This window comes from Ursus americanus, chromosome 2, assembly GCF_024610735.1.
Source record: "Ursus americanus isolate L20-20 chromosome 2, mUrsAme1.1.p, whole genome shotgun sequence".
In the NCBI taxonomy this organism is placed as follows: Eukaryota; Metazoa; Chordata; class Mammalia; order Carnivora; family Ursidae; genus Ursus; species Ursus americanus.
In genome coordinates, this window is record NC_142128.1 from 99,312,160 (window position 1) to 99,327,162 (window position 15,003).

Consider the following 15,003-nt stretch of genomic DNA (forward strand, 5'->3'; position numbering starts at 1 on the left):
TCTCCACGTTGGCAGCCCCGATGCCCAGGGTGTGTGGGGTTTGTGTGTGCGCATGCATGTGTGGGCATACACGGGGTCTGTCTTCCTAGCCACAGGGATGCTACCTTGTCCTGATGTCGGCTCTTTCCTCTGGGCTCAAAGGATACACGGGAATCACTGTATAATTCAATTAGGGAAGCCACCTGTCTGCTCCAGATCCGCGAGCAAGTTCATTAGCATCATGTCCACGGTCCCCAAATTGCCTCGTAATGAAGCATCGGGCAGACGCCGCAGCTGCCCTCAGAGGGGCTTTGGAAAACAAGAAGTGACTGCAGGAAAGGGGTGGTGGCCCACAGGGTGTGTGTGATGGGCCGTCATCCCCGCCGGCCCCGGGCACCTGTTCCCAGCCCCGAGCCAGGCTCTGGGATGGACTTCGACATCTTGAAACATCTTAGCCTGGGGGCACAGCTGGTGTCTACTTTAGTGGGATGATTCCTTCCTCTAAATGCACTCACTTTAGAAAAATAAAATCAATGGGCAGAGAACTTCCCTACCACAGACTCTACTCAGGGCACATCTGCTGCGGAGCTCCCAAGTGGGCAGCCCCCCGGGAGGGCTGGCCCAGCCTCCAGGGTGTCCCTAGGACTTAGTTATCTTATAACTGGAAGTTTGTACCTTTTGACCCCCTCTGTCCAGTTCCCTCTCCCCTACTCCCTGTCTCTGATAACCACACACCTGATCTCCTTTTCTGTGAGTTTGTTTTGTTGTTGTTTTGTTTTGTTTTAGGATCCATATATAAGTGAGATCATATGGTATTTGTCTTTCTCTGTCTGGCTTATTTCACTGACCGTAACACCATCAGGGTCAATCCACGTTGTTGCAAATGGTAGGATTTCCTTCTTTTTGCGGCTGAGTAATATTCCTGTGTGTGTGTTATCGTGACTGTATAAGAGATAAGAGTAACCTGCAATATAGTAGACTATGGTGTGTGTACATATATACACACAGCGTTTTCTTTATCCATTCACACACCCATGGACACTCAGGCTACTTCCGTGTCGTGACTATTATAAATAATGCTGCAATGAACACAGAGGTGCAGATATCTTTTCCAGAGAGTGATTTCATTTCCTCCGGGGAGATACCCAGAAGTAGAATTGCTGGATGATATGGTAGTTCTATTTTTAACATTCGAGGAAGCTCCCTAATGTTTTCGTAGTGGCTGCACCAATTTCCATTCCCAGCAACAGCGCACGAGGGTCCCCTTTTCTCCCCGTGCTCGTCAGCAACTGTTGTCTCTTGACTTGTCGATAACAGCCATTCTGACAGGTGTGAGGTGAGAACTCACTGTGGTTTTGATGTGCATTTCCCTGATGATCAGTGATGAGCATCTTTTCATGTACCTACGGATGGATATCTGTATGTCTTCTTTGCCAAAATATTGTTCAGATTCTCTGCCCATTTTTATTTGGATTATTTGGTTTAAAAGGCTGTTGAGTTCTGTGAGCAAAAACCCTTGTGAGGAGCGGCTGGGTGGGAGGGTGGAGGTCTCTGGTGCTTGAAGGTTGGGGTTCTGCCTCCTCTCCTGGGGGCCAAATGTGGGACTTCTCATGTTCTTTCAGCAGACCATCTAACCTCCCCTCTTTTTCTTTCTTGTGCCTCCCGATAGAGGGAACGGTTGAGGAACATCGAGCGCATCTGCTTCCTCCTGAGAAAGGTTGGTGCCTGCTGCAGCCCTGTCTCCCCCGAAAGACAAATGGCAGGGGATGGGGCAGGGGCGGGGTGGGGAGCAAGTGAGCCGCTGGCTGGAAACCTCCAGAGATAAAAGGAGCTCATTAGAAGGGGTGGCCATCAATCAAAGTGACAGAGCAGCACTGGATATCTGCACGTGCCCTCTGGTTGGACTTAGAGGTTCTTTATCTTTGCGTGATGATGGATGACATTTCCAGCTCATGTTACCTGACAGCCTTTGTTCCCTGGGCTCGGGGAACTTTTAAACTAGATGCTGGGTTTCCTTTGAGGTTTCAGCCTGCCGCTCAGCTTTGTAGTTTCATTGACGGCATCACTGGGAGTGTCTTAGGGGTGGGGTGGGAAGTGTTCTCAAAGGGGGAACCAAGCATTGGGAGAGTTGTTGTGAATGGATGGACGGTAGGTCACGGTGGCTCTAAGTGTGTCTGGGAAGCACACGTGTGCACGCACAGTCACGCGTGTGCGTGTAGCTCAAGCTTGGTATTTAGCATGCCTCTGTGACATAGCCGGGGAGCGCCAGTGGCAGAGGGATTGGCGCTCCCCAGTCAGGACCGCGCCTGCTGTCTGCAGTCAAGTGCAGAGAACAGCAGCCACAGGTGGAGGAAGCAGGGCCCATAGCCTTGAGCTAAAGGATATCCCCGGTCTCTGTCCAGAGCACACGGGCCACAGGACATGGGGAAGCTACCTGTCAACCCAGAGGGAGTTTCTGAGCCTCAGGTGAATAGGAGAGAAACAACTACCCTACCAACGTGGACAGAGGAAATAACCGTGTAAGCTTTGGGATTTTTTTTCTGTATTTCCATAATGATACCTTTCACTGGAGGAGAGGACTTAATCAAGAAGTTACTTATTTTTCCAGCTACTCACTTGTCCTTTCATGTTTTCCTAGACCCTCAGTGTGGGGGAGTTCCCCATCTTGTGGGTCGTAGCAGGGAAGTGTGGTCAAATAAGGAAAATGCATAAGAAAATAGTAGTGATCCAAAGAGTAAAGGGTGATATAAGAAACTACATGACACTTGGTATTAAAGGCACCTCATGAATTTGTCAGTTATTTCCCCCCGTCATATCTTGGACACCAATAACCCCTTCAGCTGTCAGTTCCAGTCTGACACCTAAGTGTCTGTCACGCTCCCCACCCCCATCCTGAATGTGCCTCCGGGATTCTCTGGCAGGGCAATAACCCATATCCATTGTATCATTCTAGCTCACCCTTCTGCACTGCTTGGACACTGACTCTGGCCGGACAGTGGACAGTGGCCGGTGGTCGCCTCTGCCAGAGTCCTGCTTACAACCCAAGGTCAAAGTCGAGACCTTGAAAGAACAGAGGCTGGGAATTAGCATGACCATTTGTGAATTTACATATAGTTTGCATAAGTTTCTAGAAACAGTAGACAGAGGCATTTTGCTCTAGGAAACATACTCCAAGTACCTTTTTCTGTTTCTTGTCCTTTTCATGTGGTCCTTCCCCCCCATGCTGTGGCCTCTGCAGCTTCCGAGAACGCAGATGCTGTTCACCTTTAGTGGGAAACACCAGGGAGGATGGTCCACAGTAGATGCCTGAGGACAGGAAACACTGACTTGAAGTTCTCAGGTGTTACAGTTGCTCCCAGTCATGCGTCCTGCAGCCTAATGGTCTTCGCCTCACGACTAGCTAGCTGCACGAGGACCTAGCCTGAAACATGTATTTTTACTCCATTTACTATGCTTACAACTTACATCAGATTTGTATTTTAAGATCACACGTAACTCTCTATTGTGTTCGCCATCGATGTCCCTAACTGACAGTGTCTCCTACCCTGTCCGTGCCCACTGCCCTCCTCGGGGTCTGCTCCCCGCCAGCTCTGGTCCCTTCCACAGGAGAGTCGGTGGTGTACGCAGGCTTATGCTGCGTCCAGATGCAGCCCCTGCCCCGATTATCCGTGCAGCCCTCGGTGCTACTCTAACTCGGGGGCGGTGAGAATGGCGCCCTCCTCGCGCAACTGCTGTGAGATTCAGCGAGCGGATACAGGTGTGTGTGGCTCAGAGCTGCTCAGCACCGTGCATGTTGCTGCTGGCGTCCTGACCCTCGAGGCTGCCGGGAGCGCCGTGTGACACCCCAGAGCACACGCACACACCGAGGCAAGTGAGGTGGCCCGTGGCCAGTGGCATCCCCTGTCTGAGTCCGGGCCGGGGACGTGGGGAGGGTTAGTGGGTCTCCTCAGCGCCACCACCTTCTGGCAACTGTACCTTCCAAGAAATTTCTTGGAACTTATCCCCCAAACACCCAGAATGTGATGTGTCTTCACAGCTGATTGTTGCTAAACCACCTCCTCAGCTTTCTCGGGAGGAAGGAAGGGATTTCAAAGTGGATCCATTTTTAGCTCGCTAATTATCAGAAGATGTGTTCTTTGGGTAATTGTCTGAACTGCAGGATTCTCGTGTCGACGTGTGCGTGTGATTCATTTTCCGTGGCAAGAGCCAGTTCACATGCTGCTCTCCCGCTGGAGCGGGACATGGGCTCCGTGGGTCGCCGCGAAGGACAGCTTGTGGGTGGGAAGCGCACTTGCCCCGCGGGGAGGAGGCTGACCTGCCCAGGGGCCCCGGCTGCGTCTCCAACTTCAGGAAATGGATGGAGGAAAGGAGCTGACAGGAGAGCCCCAGGTTGGCATGAGTGTGAGGAGGAGCGTGCTTTGTGAGCAGTACTCAACAGACCCTGGACTTGGGGGCCCGCGACATGTCACAGTTTGGTATGTCCCTTCCGGCTTCGACACATCTGTGCGTCTCCATCTTGCCCCCTGAACTCCACAAGCGCATCTCTAGTCCCACTGCAGGTTTCTGACGTTTGTGGCTCTAAAAACCTCTGGTGGATGGGTAGTTCTCCCCCCCGCCCCCCGCCTTGAACAGTCACCCTGGTACGTGGAGGAGCAGGAGGAGTGGGTGGGGTGGCGTTGCTGGGGTGCTGAGTTCATTGAGGTATAACCAGGCTGGTGGGATGGGGCAGGTCCACCAGGTTTTAATCTAGAAAGAATGGGGTGGTGATGAGGTCACACGCGTTACCACTAATGACCACCTGCGCCCTTCCCCTTCATGCTTATCCGAACCATGCCTGCAGGGGGTGGGGGGAGGTGTCACGGGGTGAGGTGCAGCTGAATGGTGTGAAACCTGGGTCCCCTGCAGAAGTTCCATGACGTGGTCCCGCGAGCAGGGTTGGAGGAGGTAGGGAACGGCTAGGACACTTTCCCAGTGCAGAGCCCTTTGTCGAGTAGGAAGATCACACTGTTGTTCTGGATTCTTCCCCCTCCCCTGTGTCTGTGGGATCATGTGCAGCTGCACAGTCACGTCCCTGAAGCCAGCCCTGCCTGTACCCATGATCTTGCCGTGTGATTGTGCAGGTCCCCCCCCCCCCCCTGCACTCATGTCGGGCTCGGCCACGTGAATGTGGGCAGATGTACGAGTGTGCTCAGGTCTTCAGAGTCCTGGGTGTCCCTGCTCTCTTGTACTTCTGACATCACCAAGGCCACCCCCCTGGTGCAAGGAGTCTGGGATGCAGACCCCAGCCCACTGGGTCCAGTGACCCCCAGTCAACCTTTAGATGTGTGAGCAGGTATAAACGATTATCACTGAATTTTGGAATGAGTCATTGTGCAGCATTGTTAAGGCAATGGCTCACTGACGCTGTAAGCATGTGCTACTTATATAAGGGGGAGAGTCTTTTTTAAAAAGTGATTGTGTCCTGTGCCTCTACACATCTGCTGTTTGCTGACTCTACAAATTTTATAAGTAGATGGTTTCAAACTCTGCCCCAATTTCTTTGACCTCAGAGGAGGCTACTAAATGCATTAATGTACCAGAACTGAGAGAAAGACCCATGTCACTTTGGATCACAGTGTTTGTCATGCATTAGCTACTTGGAAGAACAGTGAAGACGGTCCTTTTCTCTAATCCCTGCCACAAGGGATTGACTTGATTTCCAGTCTTTTCGGCTGCTGGTGTGGTTTTTCCTGCAGGGCTCTGGAGGGAGCCATGTATTTTATTTGAGAGACATAATGCAGTGAAAAGAGACACACAAACTCAGCGGCCGTAGAGAGGCCATACTTGACTCAGAAATCTTCCAGATCAGAATTCTGGGTTGGCTGGCGGATTTCTAAAGCGTGCTGGGGCTAAGAGCTGCTTACATTTCCTGAGTGACCACTGTAATCCTCCCAACAGCCCTATGATGTAGGTCATGGTTAGGAGCCCCACCTGATAGACGAGAAGTCAGGGCGTAGAGAGGTTTACTTCTGGGGCCTCACGCTTCCCAGGTCGGTGGAGCTGGGATCTGAAGACAAGTCTGACCAGAGTCCACATTTTTAATCACAAAATAGGGGAAACTGTTGGTTCTCTGAAACATGCTCCTTGTGGACCTGAGCTCTGGGAACATCGCTTGGCTGTTTAAAGGGAAGTTACGAGTCCCCAAAGCCACAGAGGGCCTCAGGGACCCTGTCCTGTACTGGCTCGCCAGGACGGGGCCCAGTGGATTCCTTCAGGGCTCTTTTCTATTTCCATTTAACTTCTTGGTAGGATAGTTCACCCCTAGAGGGAATGTTTGAAGAGAAGTAAAAATATCCTAGAACAACACTTGTAACTGGTTCAGAAACTGTGTCTCATGTATAATGTATTTTCAGTTGCTTTCTGTGGCAAAGTTCTTGTTAGTCAGAGGGAAAGATGGAACATTCTACTCGCTGTGTGAACAGGGGTACTGTCACGGGGCTGCTGAACTGGGCGGCGGGGGGAGCAGGGGCCCTGTCCTCACTTCACTCTGTCCCCAAGGCCGTGGCAGGGCCCGCAGAGGACCCTGCAGAGAACCCCACAGCCGCTCTGGCTCCTGGGGCTGCTTGGCTCTGTCCTTCCCATTCTTCATTACGATGATAATAGGGGATTAAGCCAGCGTGACTTCTCTTTCTGGTGGGTCCGTGGGTCACCTGGTTGGCTCCCCCCATGTTGGCTGGGCTTCTGGGGAGAAGGGGGCATTCTGCTCCCCGCTGGTCCTCCAGCGACGCGCCCAGGCCCTTCTCGTGGTGTCACAGAGGAGCCAGGGGGGAAGTGGGAACACGTCAAGCTTTGGTTTGCATCAGATCTACCAGTGTCATGTTGGCTGAAGGGAGTCCTGTGGCACAGCCCAGGGTGTTGGTTCGAAAGCGCCTCAGGAGCGTTGCAGGCGTGAGCAGAAGGTGGCGAGGGCCTGAGGAGAGAGCCAGGCTGCTCCGGGTTGGCAGGTGGCTGGTTTCGCAAGCGAGGGAATGGACATATGGGGCTTGTCTCGGGCAGCCACAAGATGAGTAGACCCACCGAGTTTTAGAAGTTTATAGAGCCTTAATGGGGTTCAGTCACATGGACTGTTCACGGGATCCCAGCACCACATCACTGTCTGCAGGCCATCCTGGGGGCAGCTTCTGGGAGCAGGGAAGGCAGGGGGGACCCAGATTCCAAGGACAGGGGAGGGGCTGGTGAGCCCTGATCACCAGGATCCGCCTCAAGGGTCAACTGTGGATCATGTCCTCTGGGTCACCTCCCCCAACACAGGGTAGCAGTGGGAGGGACTACGGAGTTACAGGCAAAGGCGTGGATTTAGTGAGGCCATTCATGGCACCGTACCTGCTGTCAATCTACCGCATAGCTGCACGAAGGGGATTAAGATTCGGGGATCTAGACAATGAGACACCACCTCACTAGCATCAAAAAGACACAGGATAACGTGTTGGCGAGGATATACAGAAAACGGAAGCCTCGTGCCTTGTTGCTGGGAATGCACCCTGGTGTGGCCACTCTGGAAAACAGTATGGCGAAGCCTCGAAAGGTAAAAACAGAGCTGCCCTCTGATCCAGCCATTCTACTTAGGGTTTTATATGCGAAGGAAGTGAAAACACTAAGTCGGAGAGACATCTGCACCCCTGTGTTCGTTGTGGCGTTATTTACAACAGCCAAGATGCAGAGAAAACCCAAGTGTCCATCAGCAGATGGGTGGATAAAGAAGATGTGGTGTGTAGACACCAATGTCTCGTTCATCCTCCAGTCTCCAGAGTTTAGCACAATGTGGGACCCGAGGCTGATGTTCGGTGTGTGACCAGGAGATGAAATGCTAAACCTGGAATGGACCTTAGAGTTCGTCTGGCCAGACCCCTCATTTTCAGTTGGGCAAACTGAGACCTGAGGGATTAGTGGTTAGATGGCATCAGCGCCATGTGTCTGGGCTGCTCGGCTGGTGTGGCCACAGCCCCTCTGAGAGTCCGAGGTCACCGAGGCTGGACAGAAGGGGACCCAGCTGTGAGCTCTCTGGGGCAGGGCCCACACCTTGCTTCTCACGAGTGCCTCTGAGGGGCCAAGCTCAGGCTGCTGGGATGGGAAAATCCCTACCTCATTGCCAGTGGCCGTTTCACTGTGAGTAGCCTTTACTATGTGTGAGTCTTTCTTTCCTCCCAGGCTACGACCCCTTGCCCACTTGGCATCTGATAGGCCTGGGAATGAGACTGCCACTTTTATATCCTGCAGTTCTTGGTGAAAGTCATGGAAAAGATCCTTGGTCATTTCAAAATCAGCCTTTCTCTGGTGAAAAGTGGTCTTTCCATATAGATGAAGGGAAGGCGGGCAGTCTGACCGTCTGTAGTGGACTCACGCGTGAGGAGAGTTCCACACCATTCCTCCAGCCTCTACCTGTTCTTCCCATCATGACAACTGTACAGAGGTCTTAGCTCCCTTCCACCAAAGGGGTGGCCTCATTCGCGCCGTGGGTCTTCAAGGACTCCTTCTGTTTGTGGGCAGCTCTGAAGGTCAGCCGCATGCAGAAATCTGCAATAGATCCGTGCCTTGAATTTGGATCCTGTGTGTTCCTAGGCCAGGGGTATGGACATATTCCTGAGCTGTGAGTGAGCACCCTCACAACACTGCAGCACGGCCTTGCTGTTCTCCGCTCTGTAGCCTACACGCAGGACTTCTAGTAATTGCCCATGGAGGCCACTTACCACTGGCAGGAAAGCTTTGCTGTCTGTCTTGTGCAAAATCATGTGTGAGCAGCGTGTCAGGAAGTGGTAAACGGTATAGTGTGCTGCTCTGTTGTGTTTCTCATTAGTGGAACTGGTGGTTCCTAACCACTTTGTGTATCAAAATCTCCCGTGAAGGGGGCACCTGGGTGGCGCAGTCGTTAAGAGTCTGCCTTTGGCTCAGGGCGTGATCCCAGCGTTCTGGGATCGAGTCCCACATCGGGCTCCTCTGCTATGAGCCTGCTTCTTCCTCTCCCACTCCCCCTGCTTGTGTTCCCTCTCTCGCTGGCTGTCTATCTCTGTCAAATAAATAAATAAAATCTTAAAAAAAAAAAATCTCCTGTGAAGATCTTTTTTTTTTTAAGATCTTATTTATTTATTTGAGAGAGGGAGAGGCACAAGCAGGGGGAGGGGCAGAGGGAGAAGCAGACTCCCTGCTGAGCAGGGAGCCCGATGTGGGACTCAATCTCAGGACCCTGAGATCATGACCTGAGCCAAAGGCAGATGCTTCACCGACTGAGCCACCCAGGTCCCCCCACCCCTGCTGGAGATCTTCTAAGGTACCTCTGCTTAGGAACCAGTTCTAGAAGTTCTGTCATAGTAGGTCTTGGGAGGGTCCCGTTTGGTTTCTTTTTTCTGCTGCAGAAAGCTTTATTTCCATATGATCCAGGGCTTGGGCGAGGTCTCCAGGGGGCTTAAAGAGCTGCCACATGGCTGCAGGGAGAGACTCAGTCACAAGCCCCGGCATCGGGGAGATGCCCCAGAGGCTGCAGGGCTCCAGAGTTTCCTGGTCATGCTCGAGGGTGAGCCTTTTGAAGAGATGCTCGCCCAGCCCAGCCTGGGGGCCGGCCTGGCTGCAGAGGTGAGTCAGGGGGTCGCCTGTCTTCTTGATGGGTTCACCTCCTCATCTGGGAAGTCACAGAGATGGGGGTCCATGCGGCCAGAACCCAGGCACACCAATCCACAAGGCTCTGGCTTAGGTTCTTCTCCAGAACCTGGGCGGCTTTCATGGTGTCCAGGGTGTGACCCCGGTCATCTTGGGTTTGACCCTGCTGCTGCACTGGTCCTCCTTCCGGGGATGCTCAGTGTCCACTTCTCCTCACACTTCTCCTTAGCCAGCTCGTGGGAGAAGTGGCCCACGCCCTCCAGAGCCACGTCCTCCTGGTGGAAATAGAAGCCTGGAGAGAGGTGGGTGTGGGAGGCCCGTGGGCGGACCGGGTGGTTTACAGCATCCTCCACGTCTGTGGAATGACCCTGACACATCCAGGAGCTCATGGCTGGTCAGTAATAAGGAGCCTGGCTCAAAATAGGGTGTTGGCTGGTTGCAGAGGCACTGGGTGGGCGAGAAGATGGCTCCAAAGGTTGCAGCTGGAGGGGCGCCTGGATGGCTCAGTCGTCAAGCATCTGCCTTCGGCTTGGGTCATGATCCCAGGGTCCTGGGATCAAGCCCTGCATCGGGCTCCCTGCTCAGTGGGAAGCCTGCTTCTCCCTCTCCCACTCCCCCTGCTGGTGTTCCCTCCCTCGCTGTCTCTCTCTGTCCAATAAATAAATAAAATCTTTAAAAAAAAAATTGCAGCTGGAGAAACTGTTTGGAGGGTGGTCAGAGGCTGGCATCCCTGGGTCTGTTCCTTCCAAACACTGTTGAAGCAAGAGACAGATCTGCGGGACCACTGGGCGCACTGCTTGGGAGGGTCCGGCTGTTACTGGAAAATGCCCCATATGGATGTCTCATGGGTGGCCATGTTGGAGGAACTCTGTGAGATGTAGCTGGTGATTTGAGTGGTTAGCAGGTGTCCTGGTGATTCACAAGCAGCTCCCAGGGTCTGGGGAACTGTGTCTGCTGTGGGCGGGGGCAAGAGAGAAGCACTTCGAGCCAGAGAGGTTGGCTGTCTGTCGGAAGGCAGCCCTGGGCTTGAGGAGCAGCCCCGGCCCGCTGTGTCCTGGCCGTGTGCGGAGGGAACATCTTCGTGGTCCCATGTGAGGAAGACTGGTTCCACTCCACAAAGGAAGTCCAGCGACCCATGTGGAGGTGGAGGGAGAGAGCCTGAAACCGTCAGTGACCTTGGGGTGCATCACTGAGAGTGATCCCCAAACTTGGCTGTGCTTCATGTCACATTTAGAGAGGTTATTGAAAATATGGATTCCTGAATGCCCACCCCCTGTGATGGTTAATTTTAGGTGTCAGCTTGGCTGGGCCACAGCACTCAGACATGTTGTCAGACATTATTCTAGATGTTTCTGTGAGGGTGTTTGTGGATGAGATTAATATTTAGATTGGTGGACTTTGAATAAAACAGATTGCTCTCCATAATGAGGGTGGGCCTCATGCAAGCAGCTGAAGGCCTCAGTTGAACAAAAACTGACCTCCCCAAGCAAGAGGGGATTCTGTAGCCGATTCAGACTTCAGCTGCAACATTGGGCCTCCCAGGATCTCTAGCCTGTTGGCCCACTCTGCAGAATTGGGACTTCCCAAGCCATTACAATTACATGAGCCAGTCCCTGAAAAAATCTCTATTTATGTATGTGTAGACTCATGTATCCAAGGAAGCTATGTTGTGAGGAGAGTGTGGGCAGCTGACTAAGCTCTTTATGAGAGCTGCACACACTGTGCACACACATGTGCACACGGCATGCAGTCACATACACACATATACCATACACACTGACTCACACAGTCACATACACACACACCACACACACACACACATAGCTACATATACATGCACACACCATGCACACTCATTCACAGTCACACATGCACACACCATGCACACACATATGCACATGGCATGCACACTCACACATAGTCACATACACATACCATGCACGCTGACTCAGTCACATACACACGCACACACCACACACACACGTAGCCACATGTACATGCACACACCATGCACACTCATTCACAGTCATATATGCACACACATGTGCACATGGCATGCACATTCACACACAGTTACAAATACATACCATGCATGCTGACTCACAGTCACCCACACACACACCACACACACACAGCCACATATCCACGTGCTCACATGCACACTCATACATGCCACACACACACCATGCACATACTACGTGCATTCACAAACACATGTGCACACATACCACACGTGTGCTCACACGCATGCATGCACACACACATGTGTGTGCACCCTGTTGGCTCTGTTTCTCTGGAGGACCCTGACTAATGTACCCCCCATCCTGGGCAGTTCAAGCTCAGTAGATTTGTGGCGGGACCCCGGACTGCCGTGAGCAGAGTCTCCCCTGAGCTGGGTAAAGTGATGCCCTCCAGCAGATGGTAAAGTCCTTGCTCAAGGTCACCCAGCTCCCGGGTCTGGCTCCAGAGCCCACGCTCACTCCCTTTCTCTCCTGCTGTTTCCAACTGTGGGAACCGGTAACTTTCCATGCCTTCCATAGCTTCTTACTGTACACCAGGGGCCCATCTCTGCAGGCCACCGACCAAGAGTGACAAGCACCCGGTTTCCCTCGTGGTCTCCACAGTTGTGTGGACCAGAAAGGGAGGCTGGTCCACTCCTGCATCCATCGGCAAAGCCTGTCTCACAGCCTGAACTCCTAGGCAGATTTATAGACCCAGTAGTTTTGCTATGAGAAGTCACCAAATCACTGGCTGCTTTTCCGTAACCCCTTTCTCCTCTCCAGAGTGTAAAAAGGAATTCCTGGTGCCACAGGTGAGGGAGGCAGGAATGCGTAATGCGTGTGGGATCCACTGCCAGAGAAGGGCACAGGGAGCTCGCTCTGTCGGGGAGCCCGTCCAGAACGAGGTGTGGTGGGAGGAGACTCTGCCCCAAGGGCTCATCTGGGGACCCACGCTCCCCCTGCCCAGTCCACGTGGTCTGCAAGGGTGTCCCACCGCCTTGTCCCTTCAAGCCCCAGGGTAGAGGGGGAGGGAAAGGACCAGAAGGTGCACACACCTCCTCCACTTAACTCCTTGGCCAGCTCTTGGGCAAGTGGACACAGCTGGTCTTATTGGGGGGGGGGGGGGCTCTGTGCTCAGCCAACGATCAGGGGTTTTATCCCAGAGAGAAGGGGCAGATCTTGACCACAGGGAGGAATCAGTCTGTAAAGCCGCCAGTGCAGGGCACACGGCCACTGCTCTGCACCGAGTGAGGTGGGGGGAGGGGCCCTGCCGGGCAGGGGTGTGTGTGTGGGGGGGTAGAAGTGAGGGTGATGTTGCTAACCTGGAGAAGTCTGGGCATCGTGGGGCTGGATGGGGGAGCCAAGGCATCCTGGATGTTGGCTTGGCTGGTTCCAATGGGTGCTGATCTGACTTGATTCATTCATTCGACTGTAATACATTTAGCACCTGCTGTGTCCATGGCCCTGTGTCCTGTGCTGAGGGGGATGGGTGTGTGTGTGTGTGTGTGTGTGTGTGTGTGTGTGTGTGTGAGAGAGAGAGAGAGAGAGAGAGAGAGAGAGAACTGTGGAGACCTGCTCAGTCCAGCTAAAAAGGATCTTGCCTTTTTTATGAATTCCTGCCTCAGAGTCTCTCAAAGCCCCAACCACACAATACCTTATATTAGAGTCCCTTGCACATGTCTTACACATTCGTATTTTTGAAGGAAGGGATCATGCCCTCCTAATTTGTGTCCCTGCCCTGTTGTCTAGCATGGTGTCTGCTTTATGTTAATTAGCTAAATGGATTAGGGAACAGGAGACTGGCGGCCACATAATGGCTTGTGGCAGAATTCTCTCTGCTGATCCAGGGATTAAGGCAAGTGACAGGAGCAGAGAGAGGCCAGTGGCAGATGTGATGTGCTTTGTCTTGTGAATTGTCCCTCGCTGCCCGGCGGGTGAGCATGGTAACAGATGGGGTTCGAGCACCAGTTCTCAACCTGGCTGCGCATCGGCATGGCCTGGGGAGCTTACAAAATGCTGCTCCTGGGTCCCACCCCTGGAGATTCTGTCTCAGGAGTGTGGGATGCGGCCTGGGCATCGGGATTGGGGGAGCCCCCAGGGCGAGGCTGCAGATCTCGGAGCTGGAGGGTAAGCTGGGCTCTGGCCAAACAGGTGGGAGGGGTTGTCACTGGCACAGCCCCCAGGGTGTGATGTAGAGAGCCGTAATTCCCTAACCCGTGCCCCAGTACAAGCGATAACTTGCCGGTGGGAGCTGGACCCGAGGCGTGAGTGCCTGCTGCCCGCTTCCAGGGAGGGGGTCATGCCTGGGGGAGGACTCTGCACGGAATCTGCACACAGCCTGTTTTTCTTGGTGTACCTTTGCTTCCAGAAGCCCCCTTTCCACAATGTGACGAGGAGTAAAACCTTCTGTTTTCAACCCCCGCCCCCACCGCCCCACGACACACAAATGCTCACCCTTCCAGATATCCATTCTTGCCCTTCGCCCAATTGCTGAAAAAGCAAGAAACATTTCTGGGTTACGTTTCTAGGCCACAAAATGTGCCAATATTCCCCAGTTCTAAGGGTTTCTTGTTCCCTGTAGCGCTCCCTAGTCTCTGCTTCTCTCTACGGTTAACTCCCGGCACCAGCCTCTATCGACGGAGAGACCCCCGGGACTCAGATGAGCTTCTCTGGGGGCTCCCGGCTGGTGCTGGATCGATTCCCACACTCCAGATGTGTCTGCCCCCCACGGGTTAACCGCGCTATCGTGCTGACTCCCATTTGCCACTTGGGTGGGATTTGTGATTCTTTAAGCAATTTGGGGCATTGGTCCTCCTCCAGTGCAGTTTCACTGGCTCTGATCCCTCAGCTGTCTCTATGGCACAGACAATTACAAAACACATGGAGCTTTCTTTCATTTGGGTAAGACTCGGCAGTAGACAGGGAAATGCACTGAATACGTTCAATGTGCCATACAAATGCAAAGTGCCATTATTATAAGGGGACAGAAAAACCATCCCGCTCCCTTTCTGTGTCTGCCAAATGGTCTAAGCGATGATGAAATCGTGGAGGACAATGGTCACCGATTATAGTGCAGGGGGGTGGATGGGGAGCCCACAACAAGAACAGCTCTGCTATTGTGGCCTTTCCGTGGTGACCTCACCATGGCTAGCGCACTCAGGGCGTCCGCTTCGAGTGATGTCAGTACCACTGGTGTCCGGGTGGGAAGCAAATAAAGGAGCTGCTTAGCCAAGCTCTTTCCCTTGGGGGATGTGACAGTTTGAGGGGCTGTGTCTCCCTTCCCGGGTGAGTTAGACGTTCACACCTGCCACCACGCTATCAGACCCTTTTTTGACGGCGGGGACATCAACTGATGTGCGGATGTTGGGTTGTTTCGTGTTAATTGATAAAGTAT

At 53.2% G+C, this 15,003-nt stretch overlaps 1 protein-coding gene across 5 annotated transcripts in view; it reads left to right on the forward strand.

Moving 5' to 3' along the window:
* The window catches only part of CNIH3 (cornichon family AMPA receptor auxiliary protein 3), a 338,644-nt gene that overhangs the window by 175,502 nt on the left and 148,139 nt on the right, over window positions 1-15,003 (forward strand). For 3 of the 5 annotated variants that reach the window (XR_015723192.1, XR_015723191.1, XM_045796896.2), the window contains one exon: window positions 1,649-1,696. Coding sequence is in view for 1 of the 5 variants with exons in the window: in XM_045796896.2 (XP_045652852.1) it covers window positions 1,649-1,696 (48 nt within the window). In the remaining 4 variants the exon portion in view is untranslated. Of the gene's footprint in view, window positions 1-1,648; window positions 1,697-2,381; window positions 2,499-15,003 lie in introns of all 5 variants that reach the window. The other 2 variants (XR_006779551.2, XR_015723193.1) reach the window with 1 other exon arrangement.